Raw genomic sequence first — 21874 nt, 5'->3', positions numbered from 1 at the left:
AAGTCAAGTAGGTTGATTAAAGTTATTCTTTATAGCCTTTGAAATGAAGATAAAGTACTACCTTCCTACATGGGGTTAATCTAGAGTATTTTTTTTCTTGACAAGGCTATATGACTTTCCAAGGGCATAATTTTAATCTCTTCTTAAACCTTTTGTATGAACATTGTAAAAAACTCCTTTGTGTTGTAATGCATTTTTATAAAATATCTAAATTCTATGCAAAGTTCAGACCTCATTTCATAAGATATATTTATCTGACAATGATTATCTTGCAACAGAATAGTGTCCTGTGGTATCAGTTCTGTGGCACCTTTTCATGCTGTCACAAGAATGTAACATCTGATAATAAAAAAAAATAGTTCTATGAGCACTAGGAGTCAGACGTGCAAACTTTTTTTTTTACCTTTAATATCCTTTTACTATTATGTGCTCTTGTCTCTGAACTCCTGGCAAGTACTCGAAGAGTCTTTGAACCAAGGCAAAACCTGCACATTCCTTCCTCACACCAGAGAGTTTGAAATCAGACCATTTTCTTCCGCTGCTTCTGAAAAAGAAAAATGGTCTTGCTTTCTTGTCCTCTGTTCCTGTTTTGTCTTCATAGTCAAAGAGTACATCTGGTAATTTAATCAAATCTAGTCATTATTTGAGGTCTTGAAATAGCAACAAGTCAAGACAAAGCGTGAAGCCCATGGCTATGATCAGCTGCAGGAACGTGATGGAGATTTTCTGCACCCCGTCATAAGATCAGATTCAGAAGTGAAAAACTTCAGGTCCTGCTGTTTTTTCAACTCATCCAGCAGAAGTGGAACCAGAGCATTGAGACCATGCTGAGCATCGCCCAGCATTCCTGTAGACACTTCCAATAAACAAGTGGGTGCACTAGTTCCACTGCACCATGGAGCTGCGAGAACTGCTTTGCAGGCAAGTGACGCATTTTAGTAGCACAAACCACTGATGATGAAGGCAGAACTTCAAAAGCATCCTTTAAAAGTTGGTGAGCTAATTGCCATGTGTTTTTCTCCACTCAGCTGGGCAAGGGTGACTCCTGCCTGTCCGCAACGAGCTGGTGCCTGCAGCCCAAGCAATTCATTTCTGAGTGAGCACTGTGACAGCTTGGCCTCATACAAATGGAGCAAAACTGTGAGCTGGCAAGAGTTCAGTGGCCACTTAGTAGAGAACATTTTGGGAAGCATTTGCCACACGTCATCTAACAAGTCTGGAGTATGATAAGCATGCATGGATGCACTGTGGAGTAGATCCAAGTGAACGTGAAGTTGAAGTGGGGACACTGCAGTGCAGGGCATGTTGTGGGCATGAGATAAAAAACCCAACAGCTAAAAGGTTTACAGAGCGGTTGCTGCTGGTGTAATGCCATGGGCTACCTCAGAAAAAATGAGTATTTAGTTCCTGTAGGTACTTAGAAGGTGGTACTGAGAAGGTGATGATCATCTACTATGAAGGCAGACTGAGAGAGCTGGGCTTGTTCAGCCCAGAGAGGAGAAGACTCTGGGGAGACTATAGAGCAGCTTCTAGTACTTAAAGGGGCTGACAAGAAGCCTGGAGAGGGGCTTTTGACAAGGGCATGTAGGGACAGGGCAAGGGGAAATGGCTATAATCTGAAAGATAGGGGGCTTAGAATAAAATATAAACATTTTATCTAAGGACTGTGAGGGTGGTGAGACACTGGCATAGGCTGCCCAGAGAAGCTCTGGCTGCCTCATCCCTGGCAGTGTTCAAGGCCAGGGTGGACAGGGCTTGGAGCAACCTGCTCTAGTGGAAGGTGTCCCTGCCCATGGCAGGAGTTGGGACTGGATGAGCTTTAAGGTCCCTTCCAACCCAGACCATTCTATGATTCTATTATCGTTCAGTGAGTGAGTATTCCTTTAATAAAATGTGATAAAGAAATGAGCATCTCAAATCTGATTTGCAAAATAGGTTGACTTTATACAGATTTTGGGGAGATTCAAGTGAGCTTGTGGTCTCTACTGCACAGTGACAATGGTGAAGAGAGAACCTGGAGGTCACTATTTGACTGTCACAGAAGCTGATGGCCAAGTCTGACCCATACAGTGTAGAGGGGTAGGATAACTTGCAGCCTAGCACAGTCATTGTGTAGCAAATGATATTGGAAATTAAAGGTCAGAGAATTGATAGTAAGGCTTAAGAAAACAGCAATTAGGCTGCTAGGAAGAAAAGCTAAATTACCAGTAGTAGGAGTAGGGGGGATTTGGGGGGAGGAGGATTATTGATCTAAATATCAAGTTGGCAGATACACAGAGTACAATCTAGAGGTTTTTTACACCTCTGGGCTTATTCAGCCCCCACAATAAAAAATGCAGGCCTATAAAGATGGAACAAGAAGCAATCAATTAGGATGGCATTTGCTTGTTTCCGCACTGCAGCTGGGCAGGCCCATCACAATTAATGATTTATTAGGAGATTTTAATCTTTTTTTTTCCCATTTTACACAGATTGCAGCAACCAGACTGCAGTTGTTTATTAATTTCCCTGCTATTCAAGTGTCTTTGTTAAATATCATGCAGAAAAGGTAAGCAGTTGGCCCACATGCCAGCACTTGGATAGCAGCAGTATGCCCTTAAGCATACTTGTGCCTGCTCTCACTATTTGCTGGGTTCCCCGGCCACACCTCACCTCATATCCAGAGTTGGTGCATAACAGGGTGGCCTGGCCTCAGAAAGCAGTTGAAGATGGGACACCTCATGTCACGTGCTAATGTGTGCTCTCATTTCAGTTTCTTTCAACTTAGGGGACCTAGAGAGAAGATGCAGCACTTTACAGCAGTCATAGCTGTCAGGGTAAGGGCTCAGAGTCTAATAAGAGGACTGAGATGCCCTTATTCTTCTGCATTAATCCATAGCTATAGGTCATAAAACACTATTTCTCTAGGCAATTCAGCCTTCATAAACCACTTCCGCCTGTAATAAATGTTGTGTCATCATTAGCAAATCTTGGAGACAGCACAAAAATCTTTCCTGCAGATGTTCATGTGATGAAGTCTGTGCTTTCACAGCTTTTTAACAAAACCTGCTAGAAAAAAAGCAAGAACATTGGAAAAAAAAGGAATTCCCTTTAGAAGGAAACCTGGATAATTATCTTTGTATTCATCCATCTCCACACCACACCTCCATAGGAGTGGGTGCAGTGAGCTAATTGGTTTTACTCTGCTGTGCATGGCTTCACCACCCAGACTTCAGATTTATTGCACAAAGTCAAGTCATTGTGTGAATTCATCATTTGTCCCCCACATCAATCCCTTTCTCCTCCAGAGTGAAATTTGTCTGCATGTTTATATGCTGTCAGGTACCAAGTGAGATGAAAAAATACTCTGGGCTTAACCAATTTTAGTATAATCTGATTCAACCCTAAAGTCAGAATGAATTCTTTCTTTCCAGCAAGACATGACTTCAGAAAGGCCAGCTCCAGAGGAATGAGAGAAGGACATATGCCAGCACAGGCTTTTATGGGAGGGTGTCCTGGGTTCAGCTGTAGCAGTCATTTTTATCCTCTTAGTAGCTGATGCAGTGCTCTGGTTTCAACTTTAATATGAGAACAATGCTGATAACACACCAATGTTTTTAGTTGATGCTTAGTGCTTACGCTGATCAAGGACTTTTCAGTCTCATGCTCTGCCAGTGAGGAGGGGCATGAAAAGCTAGGAGGGAGCAGAGAAAGGACACCTGACCCAAACTAACCAAAGAGGTATTCCATACCACAGCATGTCATGGCCAGTATAGAAACTGGGGGAGTTACCCAGAAGGCCCAGATCTCTGCTCTGGCCAGGCTGGGGATCAGGCAGTGGGTGGTGAGCAATTGTATTGTTCATCACTTGGTTTTATTGTTTTCTTTTCCTTTTCCCCTTTTAGTTTTATATTCTCTCCGCTTGATATTTCCCTTATCATTATTATTATTGGTGGAAGCAGCAGTGGTTTGTGTTATACCTTAGTTACTGGACTGTTCTTACCTTAACCCATGGGATTTACATTCTCTTGATTTTCCTCCCCATCCCTCCTGGAGCCAGGGGAAAGAAAGGGGAAGTGAGTGAGCAGCTGCATGGTTCTGAGTTACCAGCTGGGCTTAAACCATGACAGAGCGGAAGGAAAAAGACCCTATGGAATTTAAGGATTTAGGAACATGCCAGGTTTAGAACAAATCGTTGTCTGAGAAGGAAGGTGAAGTGTGTAATGATCAGCCATAGAAATCCCTGTGAATCATCTTTAAAAAGGCACTCTGGAAATTAAAGTCTTCAAATGCAACAATTGAAAGTGAAGGTAAGTGGAATACAGGGGAATACGAGTAAATGCTACAGGTGTAGGTCAAACACTGCATTATCAATCTTATGTTTACTCCAGCAGCTCCTCCATTGCCCATTGTTTTACCTTGTTTATATAGGTATGCTTCTCTTTATTTCAAAATCAACTGTAATCTTATGAAAGAGAACTTACAGCACAGGGAGTGCTGGAAAGCAGCATAGTGAAAGATGCCATTGTTCATTATACTAAATTACTCCTGGGTAGGGAGGGAATGACATTAAAGAAGTGTGGGTAGCTTTGAGCTGCCATCCTTCCTTTAGTAGATGTAATTTAATGTCATTAGTTAATTTTTATTAAAGGTAAAGACAATTGTGGACAACACACATTACAGAATTTACTTATAATAATGATAGTGGGGAAATGTTGGAGGGAGAAAAGGCAGGCTCCAGTTTGGATTCCCAGTAGCTGATGGAAATTGTTCTTCATGGTAAATCTCACCAAGATCTTTTTAACGTGAAGAGTTTTGGATGGCTTCTTTGATTACAGTGAAGGTAATCTGTTCTCATCAGAAAAATATTTGTCTTTGTAAGTGTAATTAATAGACAATATCCACCCTTAGTGCTGCATAGGATTGACCATTCCCTAACTATACCTAATAGGCATCCTGGATTGCTCAGTATATGCCAAGCACTGTGGGTTTCACACTCATAAAAAAAGCTTTATATGCTGTTGGGATCTTTCTCCAGGCTTTATATTGAGATGTGCTTGTGTATTATAATTTTTTATATACCTTATATTTTAAAAATGTCTTGTAAACTGTCTTGGGTTATGACCTGCTGATGGTGTTCAGCAGCCTGTAGGGCTGGCTCTGTTCAGTGTCTTAAATACAACTGATAGCTTTCTCTTGACGAGTTAATTCTGTTTGATTCTGCAAGGCGTAAGCTTAATAGTAACGGACAAAGAAATGTGGTCCTAGGCCAAAGATTTGAGACAGTGGCACATAGCACTTAAAACCTTTGAAATTACAGTACAATAGCTTGATGTTAGTAGTGCAGCTACCTCCTAAAAGAGACAGGGACTCATCAGCTTGTCAATCCTGGCATGCCATATGACATAAATTTAATGTAATGGCAATAACTAGTGGGGATTTGGTAAGAGACAATCCTGCTTAACTAATCTCCTTCAGTTCTTTGTAGCAGGTTTCAGACAAGATTGGTAATAGGAGTGTACATATGACATAATCTAATGGATTTTTCAAGAGGCTTTTGATGAATTTCCATATGATATTTCCCCTGCTTTAGCTGTGTGCCACAGAGATTCCAAATTGAGCAAGAAAATGGGTAAAAAATGAGTGAAATCATGGGAAATAAAGAGAAAAGAAGAGCTGTAGTGTGTACTAGAATTAGAATTATCCTGCAGCTTCCAACTGTTCTTGCCCACCACTCAGCATGTCTGGAAAAAGATGCCATCTGCATTCACTAATGAAAACTTGGTTTAGGACAGGTGCATAACAGAAGAGAGGGCAAAATGCCACTCAGGATACCACTAAAGGGCAAATTTAAATTTCCATTAACATGAGGCAGATTGAATATTTTTGCTGTCAGTAGTCGAATAATATATACTAAATATAAGCACAAATAACTGAAAGACTCCAGTGGATGGGTATGGGGTATGAGTGGAAAGGGAGTCTTGTGCTAACAAAGGAATGATTTATTATCATTTACATAACCTGGCATTTGTGCACACCAAAGGCCAAGTTTCCAGTAGTGCTCTGCTTCTGCAGTTTGGGGCCAGGATTTCAGCTGCAGACTCAGAGCCAGCCGCTCCCATCATTTACCCAGTGTTTAATTTGCCATATGTCAATCAGAGTGTTAATTCACAAGTGCTGCTAATAGGCGATGCTGAGAGATGAGGACAGTTGAAAATTCAGGAATGTGTCTCACTGGCAGCCCCAAATACTGGAAGTATTCGCAGGCCAGGATCCCTGATCAGCCGTATGATAAATCAAGGGCTGGAAAGCAGAAGAATGCAGCTAATGCATCAGGATACGCCTGAGCGGGACATGCTCCATGAAAATCAGTGCTAAATGAGAGAATTAAACACCAGGAAAGGCTGTGGCAAAATCCCAAGAAACACTTCAAATAATGAGACAAAATCAAATCAAGGGTAAGAAAGAAAATTAAGTAAAATCACTGAAAAGCAATAAAATGCCATCAATGAAATCTGAGTGAGGCAAAATACCTCAGGTTAAAGGGACATAGTCACCCTTAAAAACGCACATTTTAGTCTGCCATTTAAATATGCTGTTAACAATTAACTGTCTGGTTGCTGGAACTGAACAACAAAAGCATTTTTTGCTCATTTATTTCAAGCATTTACTCAATCTTGGGCAATGGTTTGGTGATAGAGGTTTCTCCTCCTTGGGATGGAGAGGTGAAACTAGGTTTTGAATGGTTTGGAAAAAATAGGAAAACCTGACGTGAGAAAGGGGTGTGTGGACCCCATTGGTCCTCCTCATGAGACTGATTTCCCAGTCAGCGTGCTGATGTAGAAGAGAGGAGAGGTAGCTGTGAGGAAAGCTCCCATGATGACAGCTCCTGTCTTTTGTTTGCAGTATTCAGGAGAAGTTCCTGAGAACAGAGTGGAGGTGGTGGTGGCAAATCTGACAGTGATGGACCGGGACCAGCCTCACTCCCCCAACTGGAATGCCATCTACCGCATCATCAGCGGAGACCCCTCAGGCCATTTCACTATCCGGACAGACCCAGTCACCAACGAAGGCATGGTAACCGTTGTAAAGGTAAGGGGGACAACAAAGGAAATCCAGATTTGTTTGGGTTGCTCTAGGCTAGCTAAGGATACAGGAATTGCCAGAAGCCTGCAGTTTTTTCATGGCTTCTCTACCCTGGAAATGCAAGCGCTCAAATCTGTTGTTTCCCATCTCTCCCCATGGAGGAGTCCTGAATACTTTTACTTCAAGCATATGCTGCTGATTCTGGGTTTCCCAACTCAGCCCAGCTCTCACCCTAGGCTTTCATGAAGCTGAAGGCTTTTTCCAGCCTCTGAGCCTGACCTCCATGTCCTGCTCCTCCTTAGCTTTTTGAGCACTGCAAGAGGGAATGGCTCCTGGTCTGCGCTGCCCTGCCCTGCCTGGTGAGGTTAGGGCAGGGGCTGCACCTTCTCCTTCTTGAGCCAGAAAATTCCCCATTAGCTGTGAATCAGGGGGTAGTGTTTCACAGCAGGGGATCAGTCAAGTGATCCTCTGTGAAAGCAGGGAGTGCAGGAGAGATTTCGGGAGGAATGCATTTCCTGGCAACAGAAAGAAAGGAGAGATTTTCCTCCAGTTGAGTTGCTTGGCAGAAAAATCTTGGAGAAATTTTCCTAGTATCAAGCTATAAACACACAGTGTGGGGCATATCCTCAGCTCAGAATAGCTCCTCACAAGTGAAATCCATTCCCTAGATCAGCAGAGGATCTTGTTGAAAGACTGTGAAATAAGACTGTTAAATATCCATCATCCCTTCTTTCCTCCATCTATTGCTTTCAGCATTAGGAGAGCTCGATCCCTCAAGATACCTGCAGCAAGTATCAAATTCTGTTTCCCTCTTTGCCTCCAAAGAACATGACTTTATCTTTATCTGAGCATTCTCTTCCCTTTCAGTTACTGGGGCCAGCAACCCAGGCAGTGAATGTTTTTGCAGTCACTGCACACAGCCAGAACATAACCAGATCCATTCAGAGTTCACTGAATCTCCTCTCAGATAAGATGCCTGTGGATGCTCCCTCTGACAACCAAAAAAGCAGAGGCACCACAAATAGGCTGCTGGGGTCTGTAAGAGCTCGCACAACACGCACTGTGCACTGCATCCGAAAAACATAATACACATTGCGATGCCTAAAGCCTGCATCTTGTGATAAGTCTGGCCTTCTCTAACAGAAAGTTTTAATCAACATAGGATGAAACACTAATGTTTAAAGAGCAGTGTGATTTAAAAACAGCTTTGTGGTGCAAAAAAAGAGCCCCACTCCCTTGTAGCTAATAACTGGCAGTCATTCTTAATATACATAGCTTGGGTATTAGGAAAAATGACATCAGTGAAATGCCAGTGAGGTTACGCTGGTAGGAACGTGTGAGCTTGTGAGCTTGTCCTGTTCTCTGACCCCCAAGCTATGTGTGTGTGTCTGCAGATGCCACTTTGCTGAAACTTTAAGGGAGACATCATCTTACCTGCTAGATGGTATTTCAGCAGGGTCCTTTTATTTGCCACTCTTTATTGCTCTGTAATGATAGTTGACAGCCTTACCTGGTACAAGGTTACAAAACCTCTTCAAGCTTAGCAGTGGTCCTGGACACCCATGTATATGGATGCATATATGCATGTAAGTGTACACATATCCATATATATATATATAGATTCTGCTTAAACAGAAAACATTCAATAAAGTAAAATGCAAGAATGTGACTTTCAAAAACATCAGCAGCCAGTCTGATATTCAAGTGCAATTTTTTCACTGGGAGCAGGGGAGGGCCCCTTAATCTAGTAAAGTGTCAGGACTGTAGTTTAAAGGCAGATCAGAATGAACAACAGGGGATTTACATGCTCATCGCTACTACACAAGGACTTCTGCATTATGACCCATCCCTTATTCAGAACTTGCAGGGAAAAAGCACGAAGGATTTGCCAAGACACCGCTGATGCTGGTGTTGCCTTTCCACTGCTGTGTAAACCACTGTGATCACAATGTAGAGAACCACAGGAAAATCCACCATTGTCAAGCTGAGCTCAAAGCTTGAAATTGCATTAAATGTCTTCACTATATAACCTCACCTGATCCTCCTGGGCACCCAGAGGATCTTGCCCTTATCAACCCAGGAGGCTTTTTGGTGTATTTTCACCAAGGAGAATGAGTGAATTTGCTTGTGATTAAATTTTCATGGTGAAGAAGAGAGGACTCTCAGGATTCCACCTTCTTTGAAATATTTTGTTCTCTGTTAATAAGTGAATATGCTTAAAGATTTGGGGAATGTATGCACATCAGACTGGGTGGCTGATCAGAGCTTGTTCTTCGTGGTGTTGGAGCAGTCTCTTGCTGGTTTGATCACTGATGTAGGTTGAAAACCCGGGTAAAAAATTAAGTCAAGTAATGAACCTTTTGTTTACAGACCCTACGTGGGTGGCTCTTTGAAGCTGCTCATATGTAACTCCCCACTGCTACGAGCAAAGAGGTTTGCATCTGGGCTATGGCAGTCGCAGAAACAGTGCAGAGAAAGATGTTTTGTGAAGAATCCCACTCCTTCACCAGTAGTTTGGGGGTCAGAAATGGAGGGCCAAAAATGCTTCTAAACCAAGAAGCCTCTTGGAGTTCAGATGATGCTCTTGGCAGGCAGGGCATTTTTGTAAACCACCCTTGTCAAAACCCCAGCTCCAGTCCAATCACCAAGGGTGCAACATTTCCTTCTTCTGTTCATGCGTTTCCAAACCATTCTCATAACTGTGCAAGACCGTGATCTTCAAAGAAAGCCTTGATCAAGGGAAGAGAGAAACTTCCCACTCAGATGAGACACCACAGAGTCTGAAGACAATCTCCCAGAGCAGCAGTGGCTGCCCTGTGGCAGCAAGCTAAGTAAAATGGTATTATAAACTCTGCATGGATCAGAGCTCTGAATTTATAATGGAGATGCTTCCAAGGCTTCAGTTATTATTTGCCTCAACAATAACATAAGAAAAATTTGTTCGTTTTAGCTAAAAATACCTTGAGAAAAGGAGGACAAGTGGCTTCACTCTGCTGCAGCCAGGTCAGGGGGGCTATTGAAGGAGGAGGATGTGCAATATCTCCAAGGGGATGTTTCACAGCAGTTGGGCCAGATCAGACACTGAACATCAATGAAGGGGTATCTGCAAAGGTGCTAATTTTTAATTTCATGTTACGTGGTTCTTGAGTATACAATTAAAAAGCAGGCAACAGCCCAGCACCTCTTTGTCCCAGATGTAGTAGCTCTATAGGGTTTTTTAGGATCCTGCTGTCACAGAATCGTAGAATTGTTTAGGTTAGAAGATCATCAAGTCCAACTTTTAACCCAGCACTGCCAAGTCCACCACTAAACCATGTCCCTAAAACCATAGACTGATGAATACGTAGCATTTTCAGTGAGATGCATTAAAATGGAAGGGTTAGTGCAGTGTGAAGAGCAGAGAGTGCTCTGTGCACTGTTAGGGAAGCAGTTTTAGGGAGCAGAAGTATGAGCTGTTGTGGTAGAAATTGCTTATAATGGTACAAAAGAAGTTCTGCTTAGGGCTGTACTGTCTGGCTGCAAGGGGGTTCTGTCCCACTAGGGACAATAGCAGAAACACTGCTGTGAAGGCACAAATTCTTGGTTGTACCTTGTATTTTTGACAACAAAGTATGTGAAAAGGGACTTGGCCGTGGAAGAGGAGGCAGATGGTCTCTCTCTTGCAGACTGAAGTGCTGTGGACACTGCCACCATGAGCCAGCAAGGTTAGCAAACAGGCCAGCACAAAAAGAAATAGATAAATAAGACTAGAGAAATATAAATTACAGGGTTGTGAAAAGAAATTGAGGAAATGCATTAGTCAAGTTGTTTCAAAGCCTTGAATAAGGTTTAACTTGGATCCTTTACCATGCATCTTGTTTGAATGCAGGACAAGTCTGTGAGTCAGTGCTGGTGGGTGTACTGGGAATCTCTCTTTTTATTTATTAAATGTTGGCCCTGCCTGTCAGGAAACCATTTAGCAATAGGAACATTTGCACTTCAATCGAATAGAGATTCCAATGTTTTACCTTTTGCCCCTGAAATTTGTTTCTCTCATGTAGCCTCCTATGATTTGATTTCTCTCCTGACAATACTGGGGTTTAAACAGAACACAGAAGCCACATCTTGCTGATGTAAATCAGTACAGCTCTACTGAAATCAATGTGGCTCTGGTATTTTACACCAGGAAGAATCCGTTTTGCAGACTCAGCACTGGAGAAAGGATTAGAGAGAATGGTTACACTTCTACATTTATAAATCATGGCAAAGCACTTTTTAACAAGCAGAGGTGTGATCCTGCATAGCTGAAGCCTCCCTGGCAGATAATTAGTGACTTCCCTCATAGTAATTAGTGGGATGGTTTAGAAATTATTATTATACTGTGGTTCAGTCAGTTGTGCCAGCAAAGGCTTTTCACTCCTTCTGGCTCCTGAGACACATCGTCTTTATGTTTCTATTGAGAAGAGACCCGTGGCCACCCAACAGCAAATCACATCTGTAGGAGTGTGGAGACAGCCTCAGGAGATCACAAAGTGCCTTGCGAGAGGACAAGAGGTCTCAGCGGAAGGATGGCCTGATTAAATCAGACCAGGCCTTCTTCACTGCAGCTCTACCTTTGCTTATAAACTCACTTAAGAGGAAGAATGAAGAGCACTTCAAGCTCATGAGGCCTCATAGACTGTCACAGTTACTTAGTCAGCAGCTTTAAATGCTAATAGCATTGTTAAGTACCTGTCCAGTTCCTCTTAACAGGTTCTGCCTGTTGCATTTAGAGCAGCACTTGGTGGATTTGTTCATTCACTGCTCAGCTAACACAGCTCTTTTTTGGAAACCACTTAGCACTGGAACAAAACAGAGGGCAAATCCCCCCTGCTGTTTGCAATTTTTATTTTGTAGGGTTTTTTAAACTATTTGACCCAAATACTGGAAGGCCAAATCCTCTGCTGGATTGAAGCTGGTATAGATTTGCACCTTCAAACAAACTGAGCTCACAGGAGGAAACGAGTTGGGGCAGTGACTTTGATATCATCTGCCTTCTAAATCTTGCAGCTTTCAGCCAGAAAGTAGATTTTTTTCTGTGCTTGGCTCTATGCTTGCTTGTTTGTTTGTTTTAGGCAGTCGATTACGAGATGAACAGAGCTTTCATGCTGACAGTGATGGTATCAAACCAAGCTCCTCTGGCCAGTGGCATCCAGATGTCCTTCCAGTCAACCGCAGGAGTCACCATTTCAGTCACAGATGTCAACGAAGCACCTTATTTCCCGACGAACCACAAGCTAATCAGGCTGGAGGAGGGGGTGCCTATGGGGACGGTCCTGACAACGTTCTCAGCAGTGGATCCTGATCGCTTCATGCAGCAGGCAGTAAGGTGGGAGACCAGGCAGACAATGAGCTCATGTACAGGTGGGGGGATTGCAGCTGCAGACGTTTGGAGAGCAAAGCAGATAAAAGCTAATTCACAAACTAACTGATGTGAGATGAGTAAAACGCTTGGCAGGGATTGGCACCATCAGTCAAGTGCCTGCAGAGTATCCTGCAGGCTTGTGAACTCGCTATCCTCCCTGCTCCAGGTAAGCCGGAGTGGCTGGGTGCAGGAGGACAGGCAGAGCTGGACCCCACATTACTGGCCTGCAGAGGGGCAGATGACAGCTTCAAGTGCAAGCAGTCAATAGCAAGAGGTCTCTGCGTGGTTACAGAGCCACAGAGGTCAGGGCTGCATTCTACTAAATGTTTTGATTCTTCCTTGTCAAGGATGCTTTGACCTATGTTGTTTACGCACTTTATAAACACAGAGGCATAGAAGAAGAAACCTTTGTTATTTTCTGTTTTATGGGGGGAAACTGAGGCACAGAAGGGGCTGAGTTAGATTTCCAAAGGGAATGACTGGGATTTTTAATCATGTCTTGTGTTGCTTCCGGAGGATTTAGGTTCAACCTGGCTTAAAAAGCATAGTACAGAGGAGCTATCAGCCCATTCAGAACAAGGCTGGCTCAGTTACAAATAGCTGCAGACACAGGCTTTTAAGATGTCATACAGTTAAATATTGCCTGAGCAGTCAAACACCCATTCACATGCCATTGGCACTTGGTCTTTATCCGACTAATGCTAGTCCAAATAAAGCACCCCAGCAGCCCTTGCCTGTTTTGCAGTGAATGAGATTTGTTCTCACCTTCCCTTTCCCTTCAGACCAGCTGCCAAACGTATCCTCATTAGTTGCCTTCCCTATGAATGGGATGCAGCTGGAAAAATTTTAGCCTTTTAAAAGTTAGATGTTTGATCTAAGCAGTTCAAGACCAAATTTAGTCTGTGCTGCAACAAGGAGGCTGTCACTCATTGGGGTTTTTTGTCCCTCCTGGCAAACTGGGGTCTGAATCCATTGTTCAGGACCCCAGCTCATACACCTTCCCACCAGGAACTGCATTGGGTAAAAGTGTGTGTGTGAATGAGAGTCCTTGTGACACATTTTCCAGGTACTTCAGCCTCCATCTGCACAGATGGGAAATGCATTTCTTGCTCTTGGCTACTTCTGCATGCACAGAAGTTTGTTTCTTTTTCACTCTGTAAGGACCGCAGTATATTTGGCAGAACCCGAGTATGCAACATGAGCACATCCAAGGCCACTTAAACTTACATTAGTTGTGACATTTTGTGTCAGGAAGAGTTTGAAATATTTCACCTGGCACAGAGCTGTCTAGTCTAGAATATGATAGTTTACTCACTGCCTTCTCTTATTGTCTTTAGACAGGTATTGTGACTTCTGAGGAGAGAGACCATCCTCACTAACAAACCAGTTCTTATATTCTTTCTGAAATATTGGCCTTTGAAGGGTCTTTATTTCCCTCATGTCTGTACCAAGGCTGGTTTTCAGAGGAGAGGACAGCTCATTTCTGACTGAATACTCCCTCTAACCCAGAGATGGATGATCTGTAATCCAAAGAAGCATCTGCCATTTCTGGGAGAAGGACCGGCTCTGCTAAACTGTTCCTGTCATCACACAGAACAAGTGCAGGGTCCTGTAAGACTTTCTGTGAACATGAGCAGCCAATTACTTGAGTTGTTTTTCCCTAGGGCTTCCAGAGCACTCATTTTGTATATCCACCAGCACTTTGTTTCCTAATCCAAGTACAATCCCTCTTACCCCCTTTTCATCAGGGACAGCTCAGTGCCGACGCTTGGCAAAAAGCAGTTGTTGGGGTCCTGTCTTTGTGAGCTATGCAAAGGATATATTGTTTTTTCTTCACAGCTGGCATTGGTGAGTTAGGGGGAAAAGATACCCAAACAGCTAAGCCTACATATCTGTGACAAGCACTTCTCAGAACTGATCCAGCTGCTAGAGCCTTGCATACAGTTTTCAGTCCCTAAACAGTCTTTGATGAAATGGATTTTTTAGAAATAGAAGAAAAAGAAGCAGAAGCATCTTCAGTAAGGCACAGCTTGGCATGACCAACGTCACACCTCAAGTTATCCTCATTAGCCAGAGACACATTCACAACATCAGCTTTGAGGCTGGATGCCTGATCATGTAGCAGAGAAAGGGGAGGGGACTCACAGCAGTGATATTAAAAAGAAATGAAAATATCCCAAAGAGTCTAGCTCCATGAAATGTAATTCTTTCCTTTGGCAGGGGCTCGTGCAGCTGTGTGTTGCTTTCCTGCTCCCATGGATTGACGCAGCTCAAGGTTCACTTTGAGTTTCAGCTTCAAACAGCCCATTTCTGGAAAGGGGTATTCACCAGAAGCCTTCCTTCCCGCCTGTGTATCCAACTACAAAAATTTATGTAAAACTATCAGCAGGTCTGAGTTACCCACGGAATAAGCTCAGTTTTGGTTTGTTTGTTTCAGGGATCTGGCCATTTACTAGCTTCCAGTTTAGGTAATAAGGGTCCAGCTCAACTCAAGGTGTTGTTCTAGTAAGTATGGAATAAAATAAAACCAAGAAAACAAGCAAGTGAGAAATCTACACAGAACATTGAAAAAGTTTGCCAAAAACAAACCATGTTCATATCTGGCTGTGCTGGACCTGAACAGATTTGGTCTATGACTGAGTCATTCGGATATGAATCTAACCTTGAGTTCTTCCAGCCCCAGAGCATCCTGGGGACTACCAAGATGACCCCTTTGTTGCAGCTCTCTCCAACCCTCACACATGCATAGGATCACCTTACCTGCTATTTCAGGAACGTATAAAAATGCTTCAGGAAGGCAGACCTGGGTCCATGCCTGAATACAACTGTGAGTTCCCATTATAGTGACCCCAAGGCAGATGCTGCTAAAGATAGGATTCTGGTAGAAAAGAGAGGCCTAAAAACTGCCATTTTTCTAGTGTGGTATTTCCCAAACTGTTACTTATTAGCAAAGGGCATAAAACAAGTATAGAAAACAAGAGCAAGAGCTATTTTAGGAAAGGCAGCATTGAGAGAACGAGAGAGCAGGAATCCAACCTCTAATTCAGGCATAGAAATGCAGTGGTCATCACAGACCCCATTTCTCCCTGGCTGCAGAGACCTCAGGCTATGTCCACTCCCAGCAGCAGGAAGCTGCCATGTAAGTGGCACTCAGTAAAAAGCAAAGCCTTTAAAATGAAAGAAATAAAAAAATTGAGTAATTGTAGAGGTCAAATCCCAGATACTCAATTAGCGTTTTGTTTGTCAACAAAACCAGTTATCAAAGGTCCTTTGAATCATGGGTCAGGAGTCTAGAAAAACTTTATTTCAAGCAATATTAAGGATATGTCAGTGAAAAGACTGCCGTGTATTTATTTCCTTTCTCTGTAGATACTCTAAGCTGTCAGATCCTGCAAACTGGCTGAACATTAACGCCACAAATGGTCAGATCACTACTGCTGCTGTCCTTGATCGAGAGTCAGACTACATTAAGAATAATGTCTACGAGGCCACATTCTTGGCGGCTGACAACGGTGAGCCCAGGCTTCACATTGTTCATGCTTCAATAAGACTCTAATGTGATGCATTAAGAGAAATGATGCCCTGACAGAGTTGTCAGTATAAGTTATCTTTTTCCCAGGTTTTTATGGTCAAAAATGTGAAAGTGGGACGGGAAATTGCTGGAGTAAATTAAATGTGCACAGTATACTGAGAGTGTTATTAAAGGAAGGGGAGGACAAATGGAAAATCGATTTGGGGAGTTCAGTATAGCCTGAACTTAAAAAAATGTCAAAGGGTTGTGCTCTCCAAGGGCTGCTGAACACACTGGTCCTGGTGATCATCCCAAAGGCACTGAGCAGAGCATTCCAGAAGCCTTCCTTCAGGAAATCAGAAATAATTGTAGGGGATGGCAGGAGGGTATTAAAAATAAGCTGATGATCCATTGAACTGCTGTGGCTTTCATGAGAGGTGTCTGTTTGTGGATCTGTCATTGACGAGGATTTCTCTCTGTCCACCACCATTTCTGAAATGTCCCACTACCATCAGAGCATCTGCATGCAGGTGGACCAAAGCCACTGAGGCCAGTACAGATCTTCTCATGGAAAAGTCCCACTAAAGTTTGCTCTTCATTACTCAATGTCACGCAGTGCTTTTGGTCAAATTAGGACTGTGAACCTCAGCACTGACCTCACTTAAGGGCACACAGTCCATTGCTGCTGCCCTGGATGTTTCTTCCTAATTCTGATTAGGAGTTGATGACTCTTTTGCTAATGGTACCAGAATGTGGCTATGCTGTTATTTTATTCATCAGATTGCCCACTTGGAAAAGGCTTTGTGGAGGTCCCAGTAGTTTCCCTGGGCAAGAAAAGGGTCTTCTTCCCATTCTGCCAGCCTCACCTTCCCCCTGCAAGGTGCTGAGCACTCACATCAAAATAGAGCCATGCTTCAGCAACAAAATTAAGTCTAGGCTTGGCTGTGAGCACCTAAGTATATTTCCCATACTCTGTAGGTGCTTTCAGGGTAGTGTGTGTTAGCTCTTGTCATCCCTCAGGCTGAAGGGTGCCATGTCCATTATGAGCAGTTACGGTGGTGCTTTCAGGGCTAATGAAAACTTGCTCCCTCTGGGGTTTCAGGCTTCACTTCAGTCATTGCATCCAGGGTCACAGGGGCAAAGCAAATTCATGGAAGAGTTTCAATGCTCAGTAGCAGCACCAAGAAACAAGTTTTCCACCTTCTTTGTGCCATCAATGGTAGGACTTAGCCCTATCCTAAGCTTCCAGTTTGCAGCCAGGGCAGCAAAATCCAAAATAGTCTCAAGGGGATCCAGCAGCATTCATCTGCAAGACCCACAAAATAGATCAAATAAGTTGGTCAAGACTATTCACAAAAGCAGTGGTAGAACTTGAACCCATCAAACTAATCCTCACCATCTGACCTAGCAAATCCCAGGCACTTAGTACAATGTGATTAGGAGTTAACCCCTTTCCTTGGCTTCACTGCTGACACTGCAATGCATCAGCACTTCCACATCCATCATTCAGCAGCTCAGAAAGTAAGGACATACATAAATCTCTGTATTTTGAAAAATTAATCCATCACTCATATATTGCAGCCATTAAAATGCACATAAAGCGATACCTTATTTAAAATTCTGTCTAGAGTGCTTAGGATAACAGCTAAAGTTTCATCGAGGCTAATAGACTCTTTCCACATTTCTTCAAAGTTCCAGGCTCTCCAGCATAATCTACTCATTAAGGAAAGGCTTTGCCTGAGGGGTTTCGGTGGAGCTTTTTGTTCCTTTCTTGAAGAGGCAGCAGCATCTTGTTTTCTAGAAGCTCTTTTTGCTGTTTTCAGTATATGATAAAGAAGTTCAGCCAAGTACTCCTTGGACATGCTTTCTTTCTCTCCCTGGGCTACAGTGCAGAGATACTCACTTTAAGAAAAGTCTTTTCTGCAGTGAAAAGGGAGGGAGGAAAAAGAGAGTCAATTCTTTTCATTTCTCCTAAGACTGCCCCAGAACTACACTCAGGAGCACAAAGAACCAAACTACCAGGACCCAGAGCCCAGTGATACTGAATAACTCTACAAAATTGCATTTCTACATGCAGCAATTGCAGGTTATTTCAGCCACATGCCAGTTAGTGCCTCTCAGGACTGCTAGTTCCCATTCAGTCTATCTCAGAGGTTAGAATGTGAGCCTTGCATTCATCCCAGAAGATATTCTGGTCAATGTGAAAACAGCAAAACCACTTTTCTTGGTCCTAAAAGTCAGTTTTCACATTCAGCCCCAACATCCCGTCTGTCTCTCCAGAAACTTTCAAGGCTGATCAAAGACATTGTTTTAGAGGGAGACTTACCCCATGCTTACTAGATGAAAGGATGAGATCAATGATTGAAGAGCTTATGTCAGAACCATGAAAGAAGGATTTTCAGGGCTCCTTCAGAGTTTTCAAGGCTTCTTTGAAAAATGGAGCAGAAATGAGAAAGGAATGTAGGAGGGAAAGTCTGTAGCAGCAGAAGGAACACTCAGAAACCTAGTGGGGAAGTGGTTTGTGTAGCATTACATCCAGCACTGGAAGGAAGAGCTAAAACTGAAAATACAAAGTCAATAAAGAATACTTTGGTATTTTGGGAAAGGTTGCTCTCTCTCTCTTGCCAGGGCAGGTATCACTTTGTGTAAGTGGCCATTAGTCAGACAGATGTGGCTTTTCATCAGGAAGGGACTGGAGGACTGAGACTGCTGTGCTGCAGCATCCCTGCTGTTTGTGACAAATGTAGGGAGGATGAAGAACTGTATGTTGGGACATGCTGCTGCTGCCATGGGCTAATGATGATGGTTAGCTCATAGCTTTGAGCAGGGACCTTTCACCACTGAAGCTAGGGCTGACTGTGGGATAGGCTTTCTTTGCAGCAGTGTAATAGTCTGCAAATATAAATACTGGCTAGCAAGTGCTACAGTCAGTGCTGACCAACAGGTTACACTACTTACCATTTTTCCCCTCCAAGCCTTCTTCTTCCTCTTGTTAGCTATCTTTCTAACAGTTATTCATCTTCAAAACAGCCAGTACCAAAATTTGCACTAGCAACTTGACGTCACCTCCTTGTATTTTTAGAGTTTGACTAAGGACATTGCTGTAGGCTACAAATCTGCAGAACTCAACCTCAGTGTTATGCAGGAGTGAAAAATAGCAACATTAGGAGGCTTGGGGAACTTTTAATAATACCTCTTAAAGCAAGGGACCATGAAAGTGCAGTATGTCCCTAATGAGGTCCAAGGGGGCAGGGTGAAAATCCTGGTTTATTGAAATTGGATGGCAGAGAGGGGGCTGTTGTCAATTCCATTGCTTCTCAAGTGATGGTCATCGTTCCGTGCTTGGCTCTGCTTCTTGCACTCAGGTATACCCCCTGCAAGCGGCACTGGCACTCTGCAGATCTACCTAATCGACATCAACGATAATGCTCCTGAGCTCTTGCCAAAAGAGGCACAGATCTGTGAAAAGCCAAACCTGAATGTCATCAACATAACAGCCGCGGATGCTGACATCGATCCAAACGTCGGACCCTTTGTCTTCGAGCTGCCAAGTGTGCCATCTGCGGTGAGGAAGAACTGGACCATAACACGGCTGAATGGTAAATGGGGCAGGCAATCCTGAGGACATTTGGACTCTGATTCACTAATGAGGCCACATGCGGTTTCAAACTTCCAAACTTTCCTACTTTTTTATCTGATTTTTATTTTTTAAAGCACATTATGGCTGACATTATAGACAAGATAGTTAATCAGAAATGATTTGTATCAGACCTGCAGCATAACTCTAAAAGCCTTGGCACTTGGCTTTTTTTTAATGCAGTTCATAATTATGAACAGTTATCAGTAGTGAACAGAGTATAAATCATCCATAATGGCCAAGGGGAAAAAAGCTATTATCAGTCTTCCTTATGTTCCTCCAGTGTAATTGTCATAAGCCACAATCAGGATCAATGTTCATTTCTCTGACCATAATTGCATAAAGGCAGCCTTTTAATTTACCATGGAACCAGGAGGGCCAGGTAAGTGTGAAGATTACCAGCATGTGAAGGATTTTTATATTGCAGTGTGCAACCATAATTGTTCCTCTTATTGGTATTTTCAGCAAAGGATGGAAAATATCAGGGAGCCACAGGCTGGTTTTGGCTTCAAAGCTGGTCCCTCTTGCTGAGGTCTTGCACCTGCTGCCAGGCCAGGGGCAATGGCTTGTTCCCTCACAGCCTGGGGCTCAGTCCCACAGATCTTGTGTCTCCATAGGAGGGAACACAGGAAGGATTGCTTTGTTGAGCATGTCATCAACAGGCAATGGGCTTCCCAAAAATCCTGATGAGGGAGGGTGTGTGAGCAGAAACCCTCCACAGTGGCAGCCCAGACCCTGGGAGTATCATCCATGCCTTACTATTTGCATTTCATGCTGTTTTAAACACGTGCAACCAGATTTGCAAATGATATCAACATAGGTTAATGCAGCAGTGCAAACACAGTATTTTACAAAGCACGGGCTGATTGTTGACCCAGGTGTTAGGGCAGAAGTCTGAAACTGTCCTGCCCAGGTGTGCTGTTGATAGCCTCTTCTTCAGGACTCAGAAGACTGCTGTAGCAGAGGAGCCCTGCATCTACAAGTGTGGCTGCAAGGCTCTACCAGTGTCTGTCATCTGTCTATCTGTCTGTCTTGGTCTCTCCAGGCGATTACGCCCAGCTCAGTTTACGAATCACGTACCTGGAAGCAGGTGTGTATGATGTACCAATCATTGTGACAGACTCGGGAAACCCTCCCTTGTACAACACGTCCATCATCAAAGTGAAGGTGTGCCCGTGCGACGAGAACGGTGACTGCACCACCATCGGGGCAGTGGCTGCGGCAGGGCTGGGCACAGGTGCCATCATTGCCATCTTGATCTGCATCATCATTTTACTCAGTAAGTATTACAAAGCTCACACTGCTGGGAAACATGATGTTTCTCATCCCATTCCCTTTTGTCCCACTTCTATACATGGTGTTTTTCCAGAGCCTTGAGAGCTCCGTGCAAGGGACAGTGCCATGAGCTTTGGGCTGCAGGGGTTGGTTCACACATCTGCTTTTGAAGCTCCTTCAATGCAGCATCAGCAGAATGAGCTAGTGCACTCTCTGCGTACATCAGGCTTTTCTTTGTAGGATTTCCAGTAGCTTTACAAACATAATTAAACCTGACAACATCTTTCAGGTAGTGAGTGCAGGACCAGGTTGAAGAACTTGTCCAAAATCCTGGGGCAGACTGCCCCATAACTCTCAGGTTCCTGGCTGGCTGTGGATATACTGGTTCCCAGTACCTGATGCACTGGTTGTGAGAGTCTGGTTAGTCCCTAGCCAAGCCAGTGCATAGCTGTAGTTTTTTGGTTGTTCAGAGCAAAAGGTCATGGTGGATGATGAGTGCTTTAAGAGGAAGGATCCCCAGTTTGTCAGGAGCATTGGAGAGCTGGCAGTGCATTGCAGAGAAGGGCTGGCCATCCCTTTGCTCAAGGCAAAGCCATCCCTTTAGCCCAGCAACGCTGTTAGTCCCGAGCTTCTATGAGCATTACCAATAACCATGTGTGCACACACTTAAAAATAAAAATGATATCATTATAACTTCAAGCAGGAGTTGGCACAGTAGGAATAGATAAAAACGAGTGTTGAAATGAACAATGAGGTAAATATTCATCAAGGAACACAGGATGAAACCATAGGGCTCCCATTAAAGCTAATGGGAGTTATGGTGCTAAATCACATTTAATATTTACCCCCAATGTGCTTAAACAGAGAGCAGACAGAGCGACATATGCTACAAATGTCTTCTAATGTGGATATGATGTGGCACATTAATAGAATAGGTCATCTTTGGGCAAACATCCACCCTCCTGGGCCAGCAAGAGGAATATATTGTTGTATAATTGATTTA

General features: G+C 43.4%; 1 protein-coding gene across 3 annotated transcripts in view; it reads left to right on the top strand.

Annotated features, from left to right (window-relative positions):
- Positions 1–21874, top strand: part of LOC101872730 (cadherin-4) — a 457816-nt gene that overhangs the window by 428182 nt on the left and 7760 nt on the right. For all 3 annotated transcript variants that reach the window (XM_031047633.2, XM_031047634.2, XM_034066742.1), the window contains 5 exons: positions 6886–7071; positions 12159–12412; positions 15818–15960; positions 19325–19558; positions 20642–20875. In XM_031047633.2, the coding sequence (XP_030903493.1) occupies positions 6886–7071; positions 12159–12412; positions 15818–15960; positions 19325–19558; positions 20642–20875 (1051 nt within the window). The remainder of the gene's footprint in view (positions 1–6885; positions 7072–12158; positions 12413–15817; positions 15961–19324; positions 19559–20641; positions 20876–21874) is intronic.

Source organism: Melopsittacus undulatus, chromosome 10 (assembly GCF_012275295.1).
Source record: "Melopsittacus undulatus isolate bMelUnd1 chromosome 10, bMelUnd1.mat.Z, whole genome shotgun sequence".
Lineage (NCBI taxonomy): Eukaryota > Metazoa > Chordata > Aves > Psittaciformes > Psittaculidae > Melopsittacus > Melopsittacus undulatus.
Note: the sequence above shows the minus strand (reverse complement) of the source record. Positions and strands in the feature narration are given on the sequence as shown.